The sequence below is a fragment of the Apodemus sylvaticus genome, chromosome 5, assembly GCF_947179515.1.
Source record: "Apodemus sylvaticus chromosome 5, mApoSyl1.1, whole genome shotgun sequence".
NCBI classification, from domain to species: Eukaryota; Metazoa; Chordata; class Mammalia; order Rodentia; family Muridae; genus Apodemus; species Apodemus sylvaticus.
The window spans coordinates 138,534,168-138,551,760 of NC_067476.1; the positions used below are offsets into that span (position 1 = coordinate 138,534,168).

At 48.6% G+C, this 17,593-nt stretch overlaps 2 protein-coding genes across 5 annotated transcripts in view; one reads left to right on the plus strand and one right to left on the minus strand.

The window, feature by feature from the left end:
• Positions 1 to 17,593, minus strand: part of LOC127686086 (putative testis-specific Y-encoded-like protein 3) — a 255,675-nt gene that overhangs the window by 138,440 nt on the left and 99,642 nt on the right. The window lies entirely within an intron of this gene.
• The window catches only part of Hck (HCK proto-oncogene, Src family tyrosine kinase), a 51,821-nt gene that overhangs the window by 13,299 nt on the left and 20,929 nt on the right, over positions 1 to 17,593 (plus strand). For 3 of the 4 annotated variants that reach the window (XM_052183951.1, XM_052183952.1, XM_052183953.1), the window contains exons 2-6: positions 9,974 to 10,091; positions 13,979 to 14,021; positions 14,717 to 14,816; positions 15,535 to 15,633; positions 16,901 to 17,004. In XM_052183951.1, the coding sequence (XP_052039911.1) occupies positions 9,975 to 10,091; positions 13,979 to 14,021; positions 14,717 to 14,816; positions 15,535 to 15,633; positions 16,901 to 17,004 (463 nt within the window). In that variant the 5' untranslated portion in view covers position 9,974. Of the gene's footprint in view, positions 1 to 817; positions 841 to 9,973; positions 10,092 to 13,978; positions 14,022 to 14,716; positions 14,817 to 15,534; positions 15,634 to 16,900; positions 17,005 to 17,593 lie in introns of those variants that run through there. The other variant, XM_052183950.1, reaches the window with a different exon arrangement.

The window sequence follows — 17,593 nt, forward strand, 5'->3', positions numbered from 1 at the left end:
GGGCTCTGTGTGTGCTGGGGGTGGAGCCAGGGCTCTGTGTGTGCTGGGGGTGGAGCCCAGGGCTCTGTGTCCTGGGGGTGGAGCCAGGGCTCTGTGTGTGCTGGGGTGGAGCCAGGGCTCTGAGTGTGCTGGCTGAACCCTCTACCAGCTGAGCTACATCCCCAGATCACTGTCCAGTGGCTTTGAGGCTTGGCATCTATGAGACACGATTGGGGTGTCTCACTTGGGAATCACACAGTGGGTGAGAGTAAAATGTTGCTTGTCGCCAAGTCAGCCACCACACCATGGGTAAAGGAGACAATCAGCTCCAGCCAAGGAGCACCTGGTTTTGTTGGGGAAAACTGAGCAACCTGGACTGTCCTCCCCACCCTTCATAACTGCTGCTGAAAGCCCTACTAAGGAGGCCTGTGTCACTGATGCCACAGGAATTTTCTAGGGTCGCTGTGCCCTCTTCTTCCCACCTTCTTCCCCTTATCCCCATGAGCCAGGGTTTCTCACAGAGACTGAAGCTAGACTGCCGCAGAGATCCTCTTGTCTCCCAAAACACGGGGGTTACAGATACATGCTGTCACACCAGATGCTAGGGACCGGGAGCCCAGGTCCTTATGCTTGCATAGCAAGATTTTCTGCCCACTGAGCCTTCTTCCCAGCCCCCTGGGCTACATCTTAAAGAATTCTTATATTTTTCAGAGAAAGAATCAGAATTCTACCCCAGGTGATTCCAGGTCTCATCCTGTACTTCTCAAGCTGCCGGCCTCAAGGCAGATAAAATGAGATTAAAACACCCCAGGAAGTTCACAGATGCTGCAGACCTCTGGAGTTGACCAAAATGGCCCCAGGGTAAAGTCCTAAGATTTTGATTGGCAGTTGAACTAGCCACTGGGGCTCAAGCATCTCATTCCAACTTTGTAACTGAGTCACACATGGGAGCAGAAGCCAAAATCTTTCTCCAGATAGTGGGGGCCCCTTGCTTTTGGGTGACCACTCACTGAAACTTGTACTCCACCTGAAAATGAAGGGTTGTACCTCTAAGACTCTTTCCCTGTGCACAGAAATCATAGCTTGGCCACAGGAAGCTAAGTCTCCAGAAGGAAGCACATGAGGAGCCCACCAGAGACGAATCGTATAGAGTAAGCATGGTCCTCTCAGAAGGTAGCCAGGTTGCCTGCAGGGACTTGGTACCCCAAAAACTGCTTCAGAAAGGAACTTCTGATTAGAAAGATGCACTCAGCTGAGCAGTTCCAAGAACAGAAAGTTCCTCTAACCAGACAGTTGTAGGCCACAGGCCCCCTCAGTGGCTGCCACCTCTAAGAGCTTCCTTTTTGGGCTTCTCACTCCCCCAGACCTTGGCCTGTAGTCTCTGTTGCTGACCCTAGGGGGAAGGACAGGAAGGAGAATTCACTCTCCCTATCACTGCTCCTTCCCACTAGAGTTTCTTCTTTGGGGCTTCATTTTTCCAATCTGAAGAATGGGTCTCTAATTCTGGTTTACACTGTGTATGGTAAAAGAACACAATGTGCTTAAACCTCAACCCCTCCTATGCCAGGCACTTATTAGGTAGTCATGGCTTCAGTGCCACCAGCTTGACAAGATCCGTACTCCCAATTCTCACCCTCTGTGGGCCTACCCTCGTAGCTTCTCTTGTACCAAGGCCTGCTATCAGAAAAGTTTTGGCTAATCAGCCATTTACCCTTGAGTGTGAATTACAACCCCCTCCTAAGAATCTCCTGTATTCTGGGAAGAACTCTATGTGTGGTATTAAGGGGCAAAAATCTAATTCTAATTGACCTAAGCTGCAGAGGAGGCTATTGACGACTCCACGTGACTCTAACTTCAGGCCAGGCTGCAGTTAAGTTTGGGAATCTAGATGTCTCTGTCTCTCGGTTCCAGACAGAGGCCACAGACTGATGCTCCTTGGTCAGAACTGAGTCACAGCCAGCTTGGCTTCTTTGGCTTTAGCTCTGATTGGTCACAGGCCTACTCCTGCAGGAGACTGAATGAAGCTAAGGCTACCTCAGTCCATGAGCCAGTCCTGAGGGAGGGGTCCACAGGGGAAAACTGGGGAGCTGCTAACGATGGCCAACAGATGTCAGGTAGAAAGAAATGTCAGCTGTCTCCCTCAGGGTGGGTCTCATTCACTTCTGGAGAAATGGAGGCTTGCCTAAGGTCACACAGGGAGCTTTTGGCAAAGGTGGGGCTAGAGTATAAATGCTTTCAGAACCCTGCCTAACCCAAGGATCCTCAAGCAGGCATGGCCTCCTTCTTGACTGAGAGGATCTACAGCCAGCATGACAGCCAGGGGAAACAGCCAGCCAGGCTAACTGGCTTTTTTCTCTTCCATGTAGCACCTACAGAACTGATAGAGTCTTGGGGGCGGGACGGGGTGGGGGCTGCAGATTGTCCTAGACATGGTCAATAGCTTTGAGTCAGTGTGGAACTGGAGGCTACTTCCGCTCCCAGTGCCTGACTGGGAACTACGTTTGACAAGCAATGTTCATGTACAAGTTTTAAAAAGTTGCCACAGCCTTTGTCTCCAAAGACCTCAAGTCAAGCTTGAGAAGCAAGTGTTTCCTAATCACAGAAAGGAAAATGAAACTCAGAGGGGGAGGGCAGCTTGTCTTGTCTCACAACCAGTCGGTGGCAGACCCTCAGGACCCAAACTCCCAGCTCACCCCCACTACACTGGGGGTCTCAGATTTTAGTCTTTCTTTCAACTGTCCCACAAAATAGAAAGAGAAGAGACCTAATCTCAAAGTACAAAACTAACTTTACCCGGATACAAAAACACACTCAGCCATGTATGTCCCTGACAAACAGTTGCATAAAAAAAAAAAAAGACAAAAAAAAGAAAAAAAAAAAACTCAATAAAACACTTGCAAACAAGAACACACTTAAACCAGACACTTCATCCATGCTGGTTTCACTCCAGGGATGCAAGCACAACTCAACATTCATAAATCAGTACATGTAACATAACACATAGATAGAATTATTGACAGAAATCACATGATTATCTCAATGGATTTAGAAAGTGTCTTAGCCGGGTGGTGATGGTGCATGCCTGTAATCCCAGCACTCTGGGAGGCAGAGGCAGGCAGATTTCTAAGTTTGAGGCCAGCCTGGTCTACAGAGTGAGTTCCAGGACAGTCAGGGCTATACAGAGAAACCCTGTCTCGAAAAAACCAAATCCAAAACAAACAAACAAAAAAGTGCCTTTAATGAAGTTTAACATCTCTGATTAAAAGATAAAAGTCCTGAAGAAACTAGGAATAGAAAGAATAGTCCTCAACATAATAAAGGCTTTTTACCACAGACTGACAGCCAACACGATATTAAGAGGGGGAAAACTGACAGAATTTCCTCCCAAATCAAGAATAAGAGTATCCTCTCGGTCTGTTCTTATTCAATGTAGTGCTTGAGTCTTAGCCAGGGCAATAAGACAAGGAAAAGGAATACAACAGAAAAGGAAGAAGTCAGATCGCCCCCCATTTGAATATTACATGATCTGCACTCTTGGGTTTGTTTGTTTGTAGTGATTTGGTTTGTTTTGTGCACTTTCTGAAACAGGCTATCTCTGTGGTGCCAGGCTGGCCTTGAACTCTCTATGTAGCTCAGGCTAGCCTTGAACTCATGGCAATCCTCAATTTCTTAAATGCCAGGTTGTAAGCTGTTGGTTTATGATCCTCTACCTAAAAGCCTCTAAGATTCCACCAGAAAATTTTTAGCCCTAATAAAGGCTTCCAGCTTAGTAGCAGAATAAAAGGTCAACATTGAAAATCAGTAGATTTTCTATATCTGAATAATAAACTTGTTGAAAACTAAATCAGGAACAAAGAATCCTATTTACAACAGCTTTTTTACAATAGCCAGAAATAAATCTAACCAAGGGGGTAAAAGGCATCCATAGTGAAAACTTCAAGACACCAAAGAAAGAAAATGAAAGAGATCCTGGAAGAGGGAGAGGGTATCCATGTCCGAGGACTAGCAGACCGTGCTGTGACAATAGCTCTGTTACCAAAAGGAATGTGCAGTTTCAATACTATCCCCATAAAAACCCCAATGCATTCTTCACAGAATTAGGAAGAAAAAAACTTTCTTTCCCCCTTTCCGTCAAAGAGCTCATTCTAGTTCCCTGGATTTTACAAGTACTTCAGGTTAAACACACAAATCTAAAGATTCAGGGCCAGGACCCACATGTGAGTGAGAGAATTCGACATCTGTTTTTCAGGACAGTAATAACCAATAGTAGTATAAAGGTAGGGATGTAACCAAGAACTTTATGATTGGATTTAAGGCCTGCTCTGCTGAAGGGAACCAACGTGTGTCTAGTTTAGGGGTTTTTTTGTTTGTTTGTTTGTTTGTTTGTTTGTTTGTTTTAGTTTTTTTTTTTAATCTGGCCAAGAACCCACAGGTAGGGGAGCTCATTGGTCCCAAGTGTGAACATTCTACTGTTATTTTACTAATAAACATCGCACCAAGGTAAGTCACACTCTCAGGTCTTATCAGAGAAGTTTCTCTGTGCAAGGCATGATGGTGAGTGCAGAAACTCGCAGTGGATAAACTGAGCATGCACGTGTAACAGGCGGGAACTGGATGTGTGTATCTCACTCTGTACAAAAATCAACTCGAAATGGACATTAATGCAAGAACTGCACCTGCCGGGGAAAACACGGGAGAGGCACGTCAGAACAGAGGCGCAGGCCAGGGATTCCTGTAAAGGACTCCAAGAGTTACGAACGAGCTTGTGTGAAATTAAAAGGCTCTGAAGTCTATGGAATGGAAAAGGATACTTTCTAGCTATCAGTCAGGGAAGTGATTAATAATGTCAATATTAAAAACTGCAAGAGCTAAATGACAAAAAGTCAAGTCATCTAATCGATAGGTGGGGTGTGAACTGAATATGCCCCAGTTCTCAAAGAAATACATGGCCGATAGCATTTGAAGCAACTGTTCAACATCTTCAGCCAACAGGGAAATATAGATTAAAACTACATTGTGCTTTTATCTCCACCAATCAGAGTGGCTGTCATCAAGAAGTCAAATGAGGCTGAGGCAGGGGGATTGTCATGAGTTTTAGGCTAACCTGGTCTATATAGTGAGCCCTTAGCAAACAAAAAGCAAAAGGACAATGACGACAAATGCCAGTGAGCTCACGAGGAAAGCTGAGGCTGGTGGAAGTGGCTAGGGCAGCCACATGGAAATCAACCCGAAGGTTCCTCAAAAACCCTAAAGCTAGTGACCCAGTCGTACCACTCCTGGGTCTGTACCCGAAGGGTTGCAAGTCAACACAGCTGCACATCCTCGCTTATTGCCGCACTAGGCGCAACAGCCAGGAAGTGGAACCAGCCTAGGGATCTATCAGCAGCTAAATGGATAAGGAAAGTGAAAGACATATACAGAATGGAGTGTTACTCATCTGTAAAGAAGAATAAAAGTGTGCAGCTTTAAGAAAAGAGGGTGAAACTGAAGCCCACTAGAGTAGGTAGAATAAGCCGGGCTTCGGAAGACAAATACTGTTTTTTCTATCAAAAGCAGAACCTAGATATAAATTTGCATATGCATGTGTGTGTGTGTGTGTGTGTGTGTGAGAGAGAGAGAGAGAGAGAGAGAGAGAGAGAGAGGGGGGAAGGGAGAGAGGGAGGGAGGGAGAGGGAGAGAGAGACAGAGACAGAGACAAAGAGACAGAGAGAATGGGGAGGTCTACAGGGAGAGGGAAGAGAAACGATATATGTGATATAGAAGCCGGTTGTAGTAAATGCATATGATATAAAGTCTCTTACCTTAACCATTTTAGGTGTGCAGTTCAGTGGCATTTAAATACATTCATAATGTGACATCATTATCATCCACCTTAATAACCTCCATCATCTTCTAAAACTGAAGATGCCTCCGTTCAATAAAACTCCGCCCCCCACACTCCAGGCCGTCACCAATCAGCCTCTAACAATGGCACCTCTGTGTGTGTGGCTTTGAGATGTGATTCTGTGTGTTTGAGTTTCACTTCTTGACTTGACCCAGGGAACAAAAGTCATACATACGTCAAGAACAAGGCAGTCTGAGCAGGTGAGGTGACCAGTCACTGGAAGATGACTCAGCAGTAAAGAGCTCACCAGCAAGTCTGACAACCTGTTTGGAGCCACAGAACTCCATAAAGCTGGACACAGGCGCATGAGTGTTTAATCCCAGTGCACCCACGGAAGGATGGGAGGTGGAGGCAGGAGGATGAGTCGCCAGAAGCTCTCAGGCCTGGCACAGGCAGCGGGTGAAGCCGAGAAAATGGATGCAATGGACTTAAGGACTATGACTGAGCGCCATGGTCAGGGATGCAGGTTTAGGTCACCCCAAGTTCCGTGTTCCAACGTGAAAGTAGTCTCCTGAAGTTCTTATAGTAACAAGACAAAGAGAATTATGAATCGTGAAGCATTTCAAATCCATCAGTGGATGTGTGAGTTTGGTGGATACCGCAGAATGGGAGTCTCTGCTATAGGCTTCGGGTGCTGTCTGTTTTCCTAACCCCTTGAATAGTGGAAATAGGGATTTGTTAAGTCCAGAAGGCTTGTGTCTATTAGTCACTGAATGTTATAGGTGGCAAAGGAAGGGCTATCTAGGAGAGTCAAAGTCGCCTGTAACTAGGCTCTGGATCTGCAACATTGTAGCCTTTCTCCATCAGTGGAGATGTAATCAGTCAGTCAACTTTTGCAGGAATTCTCCTTCACAAGACCTTTTCACAACACAACAGGAGGGGAAGGCCAGCAGCCAAGGCTGTCCTCTGAAACCCCTACATACATGCCGTGGCACATGGGTACCTGCTCCAAAGTGATAGGAATTTCCTGTTTCAAACCTTCCTGCTGTGTGCAATGGTTGTAGCTCTGAGCCAAAGGAACTGCAGCCTGCCCCTGCCTCTTTGCCACTTGTTCCTTTCCTACCCGTTAGGGGTGCGGGTGCGGCTTGAACCCGAGGCCCCTCGCTGCTGCAAGTGCTAGCCACGCAGTCACACCTCCCGCCATGCATCCCCACCTGGCTGCACATCTGCTCATCAATGGAAACATTAGGGCTGAGGTTTCTGTGGGGCTCTCTGGGCCCACACTTTCACTTCTCTCCGCTCCCTTAGACAACCCCCAGCCCATGGGACAAAGCCCCCCATGCGGGCTGAGGCCTTAGCTCAGTGGTAGGGTTCTTGCTGGAAATCCATGCCATCCTGGGTTCCAGCCTCAGCACCAGAAAAGGAAGAGAGAAAGAGAAAAGAGGACCCTGTCATCCTTCCTGAGTGAGGTCTGGAGTTGAGTCTTCATGAATATGTAAATTATCCATGTAAATGATGCTTAATATGCTCTCTATGATTGGGACCTAGGGATGCTTTGCTGCCGTGCTCACAGCTGCATCTGTCACCGCCCATGCAGGGGGATGGAGCTGCTGTCCTGCTTCACACAGCAGGTTCCCCAGCTGATCAGCCTGGGTACCAAATGTTCTGTGATCTGCTGCAGTGTAAACACACACACACACACACACACACCCGATGCTGCTTAATTTCCTAGAACGTTTGTCACAAACCAGAGATGCTGATTTCAGATTTAAATGATAAAGCCGTCCATCTAATGTGGTAAAATTTCAAGTTAACGATGCAGCGTTCTTTCCCAGGAGAGACAAACACTGATAAATACAAGAAATCAAGGCAGTTTTTTGCTTTTGCTTGTTTTGAGAATGGGGGTCTCATGTAGCCCAGGCTGGCTCTAACAACTGAAGTATAACTGAGCTTTGCCTTATAAGTACTATCCAGGCCCAAGCCTTCTTAGCTTCCGCGGTCAGATGAGACGCAGTGTGTTCAGGTGCTATGATCATAATGGAAGCAAGTTCTCACCAACTCAGAACTAACTGCCAGAACTTCCTCCTAGGGTAGCTTGCACCCACTTTCTCTGGAAACACATGGGCCCATGTAGAGGAAAGAAACGCTTACGCCATCTTTACAATGAAGTTTTGTGTATGAGACCCAGTCGGGGGTCTCAGTTCCGGGATCTCACCCTGTGCCCCTAGCTCCCTACAGTTAGGTTTTGACTCCGGTTACTAGGTCAGCACCTGGGTGTGGTGACACACAGCTGCAATCCTGCCACTAGGAGGCTAAGGCATGAAATATGTGAGTTTGAAGCTAGCCTGGGCTACATAGTGAGACTGTCTCAAAACAAACAGGTGACTGTGTTTCCTCTTAAGTTAATACAGCAGCAAAGTCTGAGGGATATACCCCAAAATGTGGGGTTCTAGCCCCTCAGGCCCCAGAACTGCTGTCACCCATGGCTGCACAATCACAGCAATCCCCCATAGGGCCCACGGCCTGCTTCCGGAGTCCTCTGTACTTCACCCAGGAACCGATGGTCCAGCTTAAAGTGCAGATCGATGCACTGGAGATATAGCTCAGTGGGGTAGGCTCAGTGGTCAATCTGGAAAAGAAGATTAAAGTTAAAAAGCACAAATTGACCACCAAAGTCTGCACAGTCTGCACCCTCCTCCCAGGCCTGTGAGGAATGGTGGCCTTCTCACAGACTTTTCCTTCCCGGAGAGTTCCAAAACTCCAAAGACATCCCAACTTCAGTGCCTTTGCACTTGCTGTCCTACTACCTGGCATATTCTAACTTCAGAGAATCAATTGTGTTGCTCAGAAACCTGGGCTAATTTCATACAAGAAAGGCATTTCCCATCTGTCAGTCTCCAGGCCCCGCCCAGCCTTCCTATCTGTCAGTCTCCAGGCCCCGCCCAGCCTTCCTATCTGTCAGTCTCCAGGCCCCGCCCAGCCTTTCCCCATCCATCAGTCCCCCCCCAGGCCCCGCCCAGCTATTTCCTACAGCGTTATCTCCAGCTGCCTTCACACTTGTCACTAAATTTGTCTTGTCAGTTTCTCGTTCACTAGTTTGTTACCTGTGCCTCCTACTCATCTCATTAAGCTCCGTAGGACATGAGCTGATCTGTCTCATTCATGATTTAGAAAAATAACATAAATGTTGGTCAAGAAATGGGGCTCGGTTGGAAGATTGCTTATTCAGAACACACAAAGGCCTGGGTTCCATCCCTATCCCTAGTACCACATAAACTCAGCATGATGCTGCATACTTCTAATTCCCGCACTTGGAAGGTGGAGACAGGAGGATCAGAAGTTCAAGGTCATCCTGTGTTACATAGAGGAGTTGGGGACCAGCCTGGGAGATAGGAGACCCTCTTTTAAAAAGCGCAACTTGAATGAACAAATGAATGTCCCACAACTTCTTTTATCTTTTAATTTATTTATATGAGTACACTGTCGCTGTGTTCAGACACACCAGAAGAGAACATCAGATCCCGTTACAGATGGTCATGAGCCACAATGTGGTTGCTGGGAATTGAACTCAGGATCTCTGGAAAAGCTGTCAGTGCTCTTAACCGCTGAGCCATCTCTCCAGCCCTATAAGCCAATCTTAATGCAAGGAATATGATGCCTAAGTATTATTCTGGATTATTGGGGCCATGTATTATCTTCATTGCTGGGACACGTGATGACAGTGTAGTATTATCTTGTATCGTGCTCCTCTCCATGCCAGGGTGCCATCCAGAGGCTGTGCTGAGTGTTCTCCATTGCCACAGGCTTGGGGTGCTCTGCAGTAGAGAATTTGGTAGGTGGGAATGATAGATGAGGTGCAGTGGGGTGCCGGGGCCAGGGATCAGCTCAGTTTCCTGAGTTGAGGCCAACAGTATCCACCACCCACGCTGCTCCACGGCTCTGCTGTGCCATTTCCGTTATTCTCACAATTTTCCGTAATAGATTCCCTATCCCGCTGGTCCTTGGATCCCTGTGGGCTCTGGCCAAGCTCCATGGCAGAAGAGCCAGCGAGAAAGAAACCGGAGAAGCCACGTAGTTTCACTCAGGGCTGGCAGGCAGGGTGGGACTGTGAAGACTCCTGTGGGCTCTTCCCAGCCTCAGCTCTCCCGTCTTCCCTTCTGTTGGCTACAGGATGGGATGCGTGAAGTCCAGATTCCTCCGAGATGGAAGCAAGGCCTCAAAAACAGAGCCAGGTGCCAATCAGAAGGGCCCTGTGCATGTGCCGGATCTCACGTCCTCCAGCAAGCTGGTGAGTAAGGCATCCCAGGGACCTGTCCAGCACCTGCCCCCGGGTCTTTAAACCCTGGCCCAGTAAAGTGAAATTTGGGTGAGATGGCACCCAAGAGCCACCTCCAGAATGCTTCTCCAGCATGGAAACTGCTTCTTACCTGGTTTCCGGGGTGAGTGTGTTCCTTGAGCTGAGCCCTGCAGCACTGGCAGCAGCATGCAAGCAGACCCAGGATGACAACAGTAGTGTGGCTGTCCATCTGCCTGCAACAGCACTCGGGCAAGGAGAGCAGCAGCAGTAGCTGAAGGATAGCTCGGTGGATAAAGCACTATTGCTCAAGGGCGAGGACCAGAGTTTAGATCCCCAGCAGGGCCTTAATCCCAGCACTCAGAGGCAGAGACTCAGCATCTCCAGAGTAAGCTGGCCAGAAAGTGAGACATCCTGCCTCAATACCTAAGGCAGAGAGTGATGAAGGAAGACATCAACTCCGGGGACTCCATACATGTATGTACCCATGCAGAACATACCTGTGCATAGATTTGCATCCACACACACGTGAACACACATAAACATGCATAATATGCATGCAAAAACAAAACAAAAAATATCAATAGTGATTATTTTAGCTACTTTTCTATTGCTGTGATAAAATACCAGGACCAAGGTGTCTTGTAGAAAGAGTTTATTTGGGCTCACGCTTCTAAGGGTTAGAGTCCGTGACAGAGGAGCAGAGGCAGCTGCTGGCAGCCATGGTAGCCGGAGCAGCAGCTGAACGCTGACATCTCGAGCCATAGAGAAAGAACCAGAAATGGTATGATTCTTTTAAGTCTCAAAACCCAGCCCCAGCCCCAGCCCCACCCACACCCACACCCACACCCCCACCCCCAGTGACATGCTTCCTTCAGCAAGGCCATACTTCCTAAGCCTCCCAAAGTGTGCCATCAGTTTGGGATCAAGTGTTCAAATATTTACGCCTATGTGGTGTGGCCCACTACGGTGGAGGGAGGAGCACCAGTGAGAACAGTCAGTAAGAGAAGAGAAGGGCTAGCTCAGCCCATGCACTGCTTTCCACACAAGCCTAAGAACCCATCTCCCAAACTCATGTGTAAAGAAGGATGGAAGGAAGGAAGAGAGGGGAAGGGAGGGAGAAAAAGAGAGGCAAGCATGAAAGAAAGGAAGGAAGAAAGGAAGGAAGGAAGGAAGGAAGGAAGGAAGGAAGGAAGGAAGGAAGGAAGGAAGGAAGGAAGGAAGGAAGAGGGAAAGGCCAGCTATGGTGGTACATGCTTACAATCCCAGCAGTGGAGAGGCAGAGGCAGATTCTTGGGGCACGCCGTCAGACAGCCTAACCTAATCAGAGGATGTTCTGCAGGTGAGAGATCTTGTCTCAAAAAACATAACAAGCGCATGGCTCTGGAGGAAGAATGGCCTAACAGAGACCACGCCGTCAGCAGGAGCATAAAAGTGAGAGTTGCTGGGGCAGAGGTGAAGCTCATACCAGGTGCTGCGGTTGAGATGGTCATAGGGTCATAGTGGTGGCAGGCACAGCAGGTGGCAGGTCCCACTGAGAGCACTAGAGCAGGAAATGACAGGAGTGACGGTCGTGGCTGTACTTACAGCTGTGTAGCAGGTGTAATTGTTCAGTCTTCTCCGGACTCCCACTCTGCTCTGGGTACAAGGAGCAGGTGTGTCCCTGACAATCTTCACATGGCCCTGGGAAGCAGGATACTGCTGTTTGTCACAGGGTTCAAAGAGTCTCGGTGGCCCTGGGGTGAGGAGATGAGGCAGCTGGGAAGCCATCAAGTCCAGGGTCTTTCAATTCCAAGCCTGGCACTGCAGCTGCTCTGCAGCCCCTGATCCTTTCCTTCATTTGCAAGTGGTAAGGGGAGTCCACTATTCTTCGTGCTTCCCGAAGTGGAGTGCACCCCTTCAATCACCGGAAGTTCTTCCTGGGGGCTGGAGAGATGTCTCAGAGGTTGAGAACACTGACTGCCCTTCCTGAGGAATCACATGGCAACTCACTACTGTCTGTAATTCCAACATCCAACATGCTCACACAAGATCCAACATGCTCACACAAGATCCAACAGGTTCACAAGATCCAACAGGCTCACACAAGATCCAACATGCTCACACAAGATCCAACATGCTCACAGAACACACATGAGATTTTTTATTAAAGTTCTTCCTCATGTTAAAAGGAGATCAGTTACGCATAGCTTCCCTCTCCTTATCCCAAGCCTGCCTCAAATACATCCCGTCTCTTCACACAGTGACAGCCCACAGACTGAAGGCAATATCGTACTCAGGTCCAGCTCTCCTAAGCCCTCTTTTACAGGAAAGGAGGCCTAGACTTCTACCCTACAAGTCCATAGTTTCTAATTATGAGGCTCAAATCAGGACTGCCTGGGAAAGGGAGGAGAGTGCAACGGTCACCTCACTTTGCACTAGGCCTCCATTAGCACAGCCTGTAGCTACAGACTTCTCACACTGCTGGTATCCTGATCTGCATGCAGACTGTTGCCCTAAGCCATTCCTGGGGCTTCTCCTAGTAATGTGTATGTCCTGATTCTGAGGACAGCTTTGGAGCTGTCCTGAAGGGGTGCAGTTGTAAGCTCAAATTATTTCCTCCTGTGTGGAGGGTGGGGGGAACTCCCCAGAACTGGCTGTAAGTTAAGAAAGCATTTCTCAGGAGAAGGTGTTCCCAGGCCAAATCCATTTGAGAAACCCAAGATGACACAGACATCTTATAGGGCATCTGGTTTCTTTGAGAATCCTCAAAACAAAACAAAACAAAACAAAAAGCAAGCATCCCTCAGTACTTCCTCAAAGAAATGTCTAATAGCATGTGTGACACCTGACCCTCTTATTGAAGATAAGAAGTCATGAATTATGGAGCCCTGCAAGTGCCACGCCCCCTAAAAGTAACACTCCTTATCAGTTTGCTGTGGACACATAAAAACCCTTTTCCGTGGATTTACCACCACACTACCAAATAAGTGTCCACAGGAAATATGTGTACTTGCTTTATATAAACATACTGAGTTGTTGGTGTGTGCGCTTGCTTTGGAAGACAGGCTCTTGCTGTTTAGTCCAGGCTGTTCTGCACTCACAGCACTCCTGCTTGGTTCCCAGTGCTGGCATTACATGTGTGCACCGCCACGCCCAGCCTCAATAATGCGATGTTCAGCGGAAGTAGCTGTTTTCACCCAGAAATTTGTGTGACGCTATCTAAGTGATGCTTTGAGTCCTGTGGTCCTGACGGCAAGGCAATGCCCCCTGGTTAGGCATTCACATTGCTCCATGCACATGATGGAGTCTGTCTGTGCGAAACCTGGTAGACCCGAAGGATGTTCAGACGTCTCTAAACAACACAGATATGGACCAGTTTCCTCACTAGGTGGGAGGATCCCAGTATCTCAAGGCAAGGGTCCATCCAGATCACAAGTTAAGATATCTTCATCCAGGCTGGAGAGATGGCTCAGTGGTTAAGAGCACTGACTGCTCTTCCGAAGGTCCTGAGTTCAAATCCCAGCAACCACATGGTGGCTCACAACCACCGGTAATGAGATCTGACACCCTCTTCTGGTGTGTCTAAAGACAGCTACAGTGGACTTACATATAACAATAAATCTTTGGGCCGGAGCGAACAGAAGTCCTGAGTTCAATTCCCAGCAACCACATGATAGCTCACAACCATTTGTAGAGCTACAGTGTACTCATACACATAAAAAAAAAATAAATCTTTAAGATATCTTCATCCATGTGCATACTCTGTTCTTATGCCATGCGACCCTGCCTATGTTTGTAATTCTTTCCTACCAGGGCCCAGGTAGGTTGAAAAGGGCGACTTTTCCACACAGTCTCCTCACACTTTCAGACCCATGTCCTTTTCCTGTTTCTTCCTGCAGGGACCAAGCACCAGCAACAGCATGCCCCCAGGGTGTGCAGAGGGTGAGTATCTGGAAGCAGGCATCTGGTATCAGGCATCTGTTAGCTTAGGTTCTGAGTTGCAGCTGGTGGAGGAAAGTCAAAAGCATCTGTATTCATTTGGTTTTTGTGTTGCTGTGATAAAACACTCTGACCCAAAGCAACTGGGGGAGAGGAAAGGGTTTATTTCATCTTGCAGTTCGTGGGTCACAGTACATCACTGAGGGAAATCAGAGTGTCAGAACGGGAACTCAGCAGGAAGCTAGAGACAGGAACTGAAGCAGAGAACAGGTGCTTTCTGGCTTGATCAACCTGCTTTCTTATACAACCCAAAAGCAGCTGTTCAGGGGAAGCACTGTTCCTGGTGGGCCAGCCAACCACCAATCCCTCCACAACAACCATCAACGTAGAAAAAAAAAAAATTCCCTGCAGACTTCCCCACCAGCCAATCTGATTGGCATACTCTGAAGTTCCCTCTTCCCAGGTGACTCTAGTTCATGTCATGGTGACAAAAACTAACCAGCATCCTTGAATAGCCTCTGAATTACCCGAGTTCCTTGCCAGGCTCTTGTTTTTCTAGAATGTTGTCCAGTGATGTGAACAAAGCCCTGAAGGCCTTAACCAGCCCAGGGCCAAGCACAGGAGGCTGCTCTGTTGCAAAGGAGTCGGGTACTGGGGAATAGCACGGGGACCCATCCTGGCATCTCCCCTCCTGGCAGGCTCTGAGGACACCGTTGTGGTCGCACTGTACGACTATGAAGCCATTCACCGAGAAGACCTCAGCTTCCAGAAGGGAGACCAGATGGTGGTTCTGGAGGAGTGAGTTCTAGCCTGGTCCCCCTTAAGACACACCCACCTGCAGGGCTTAGCTACACTTCTGTTTTGGGTCCTTAAAGAGCCCGACAGCCTAATTCTGGGAGTCTCATCATTATGAGACTCTGACTGCACACTACAGAGGACTTACCTCTTAGTAACAAAACCAGAGATGGAAACTATGTCCTCTCCAGCAGGCTTTCCGCAAAGCCTTCCTAAGGGATGGAGGCCTAAGTGTCTGGGCTCCGGGATGCACTGCAGGCCTGGCCCCTCAAATCCCAGGGTCTCTGACTCCCCACCTGTGATAGGCACAGCCTTCATCATCAGGGACTCTTAGAAGAGTTCGGATTGTACTGAGACCTGGGAATGAGACCTGGTCATGCATAGCCAAACCCTTGAGCCCACGGCCTTCTTCTCTGGGCCGCAGCTGAACCAATGTGGGTGCTTCCAGGACACGGGTCCTGGATTGGGTCAAAGGAGCCCAGCTAAGGACACAGTCCAGGAAAAAGAATGGATCCAAAGACCCAGGCTATGGCTTCACTCCAGACTCCTGTGGAGACTATCATACCCCTTCCCTAGTCCTCGGCACATGCTAGGTACCCTGCCCCTCGCCCTCCTGGCTTCCTGAGTGAGGGAAGTGGGGCTTCTAGGCCCAAGCAGGGGCCACAGCAGACTGAAGAAGGTCCCTGTACCCACTGATCCTTCTCTCCCTCCTTTTCCTTAGGTCTGGGGAGTGGTGGAAGGCACGGTCCCTGGCTACCCGGAAGGAAGGCTACATCCCAAGCAACTATGTAGCTCGAGTTAACTCTTTGGAGACTGAGGAGTAAGTGTTTCAGCTCTGTCTTCCAGAAGGCAGCCTGAGCAAACCTGGCCTGCTACCACCTCAGCACCTCAGCACAGGTGCTCCCCCCGCCTGGTGCCCTCTTCCTGCGGCTCTTGGCTTGGCTGGTTCATTCTCAAGCTCCAGGCCTCAGACCTGTCCACAAAAGCCCCTTCTGTGACTCCCTCAGAGAGGTGTTTTTACTTCCCTCTGAATACATCCCACTGGCAAAAAGGGACGTTGGTGTTTTTGTCTTCCCATGCACTGTCTGCCTCCCTCTGAGTTCTGAGCTCTCACACCTGGGCTCTAGGCTTAGACTGCCTAGGTTCTAATCCCGACTCTTCTACCTCCAAGCTGTGTATCCCCAGACAAGCCTCTTGGCCTCTTGGTTCTCTGCTTTGAGTACTATAAAATAAGAATACTAAAGGTGACAATCACGTACAGCTAGGTGCATAATAAGCTCTTAACGAGTTGGGGCTGGAAGCTCGGTGGTTAAGAACACTGGCTGCCCTTCCGGAACATTCGAGTTCAGTTCCCAACATGAACATGGAGATTCACAACTGCCTGTAACTCCAGCTCTAGGGCATCTGACACTCTTCTGGCCTCCATGGGCACACATACACACACACACACACACACACACACACACACACACTTAGGAGAGAGAAAGAGAAATATTAATAATTTTTTAATTGACAACTAAGCTTAGTGGTCCAGTTTTTTAATCCCAACACCCGGAAGGCAGAGGCAGATGGATCTCTGTGAGTTTAAGGCTAGCCTGATCTACATAGTGAGTTCCAAGACAACAAAGCTATATAATGAGACACTGTATCAGAGGGGGGGAAATGATGAAGGCTAGTTATCTTTCTCTCTTATTGACAACTGAGGCAACAGAGACCCATAAAACAAAAGTCGCCTGGCAGGCTTGCGGCAGCGACAGGCATGCTGATATCTGATCAGGACTCTTCCCATTGTGGTTCACCAACCGCTCCTTATTCTCCTGAGGATGAAAAGAACTTCAGCCACTATGACATGAACTTTTCCATAAGTACCCAAAATAGCAAAGAAAAAAATAAAAAAAAGAATAGCTGTTTCCCACGGACCTACCTCCCCTCCCCCCCCCAAAAAAAAGTAACAAGGACGTTTCCTGAGGTGAGGTGCTTGGGCCCAGACTTCTGAGCGGGCTGTGCTCTGTATGGCCAGGGGCATCATGTGAGCGGGGCAGGCTGGTCCATCCTAAGTCTCACGCGTCCCTCCTTGTACCTGACAGGTGGTTCTTCAAGGGTATCAGCCGGAAGGATGCAGAGCGCCACCTGCTGGCTCCTGGCAACATGCTGGGCTCCTTCATGATCCGGGACAGCGAGACCACCAAAGGTGATGCTAGCCCTCCCTCTTCCTGGGCCCAGGCAAGGTGCCTCTCCCACCCCAGGGAAATTCTCTGAGGGGGGTTGAAGAGCTCGGTCAAGTGGCCATACTGCCAAGTTTTCGTCTGTTGTTTGCTGCTCTGAAGGAGAAGAGGGTTAAGGGTCTGCACTAGGTGGCTTCTTCTTGGTTCTAGAAGATGCAGGCTTAGATCAACGGAAGTGGTTCATCATGCTGAAATTTGGTCCCCGCTGGATCCTGGTCCAACATTTTAAAGTCACACTACTTTGTCCTGTCCATAAGTCCCATTCCTCCCAGGAGAGGAACAGTACAGGGTGAGATGGAACTTGACCCGAAACAGGGCCTGTCCCTAAGCCTCTGCAACTCACTCAAAATTCTCTTGGTGGGGGAGGGGTGGTGAGATGGCTCAGCTGGAGATGCTGGAGATGCTTGCCAAATGGAGGTCATTTGACAAACTAAGCTCCATTTGACAAACAGCCCCAGGACCTACACAGTAAGAGAGAAGAACCAACTTCTGAAGATTGTCCTCTGACCTCCACAAGCATGACAATGACACGCATGTCCCCTACCCCCATAAGAT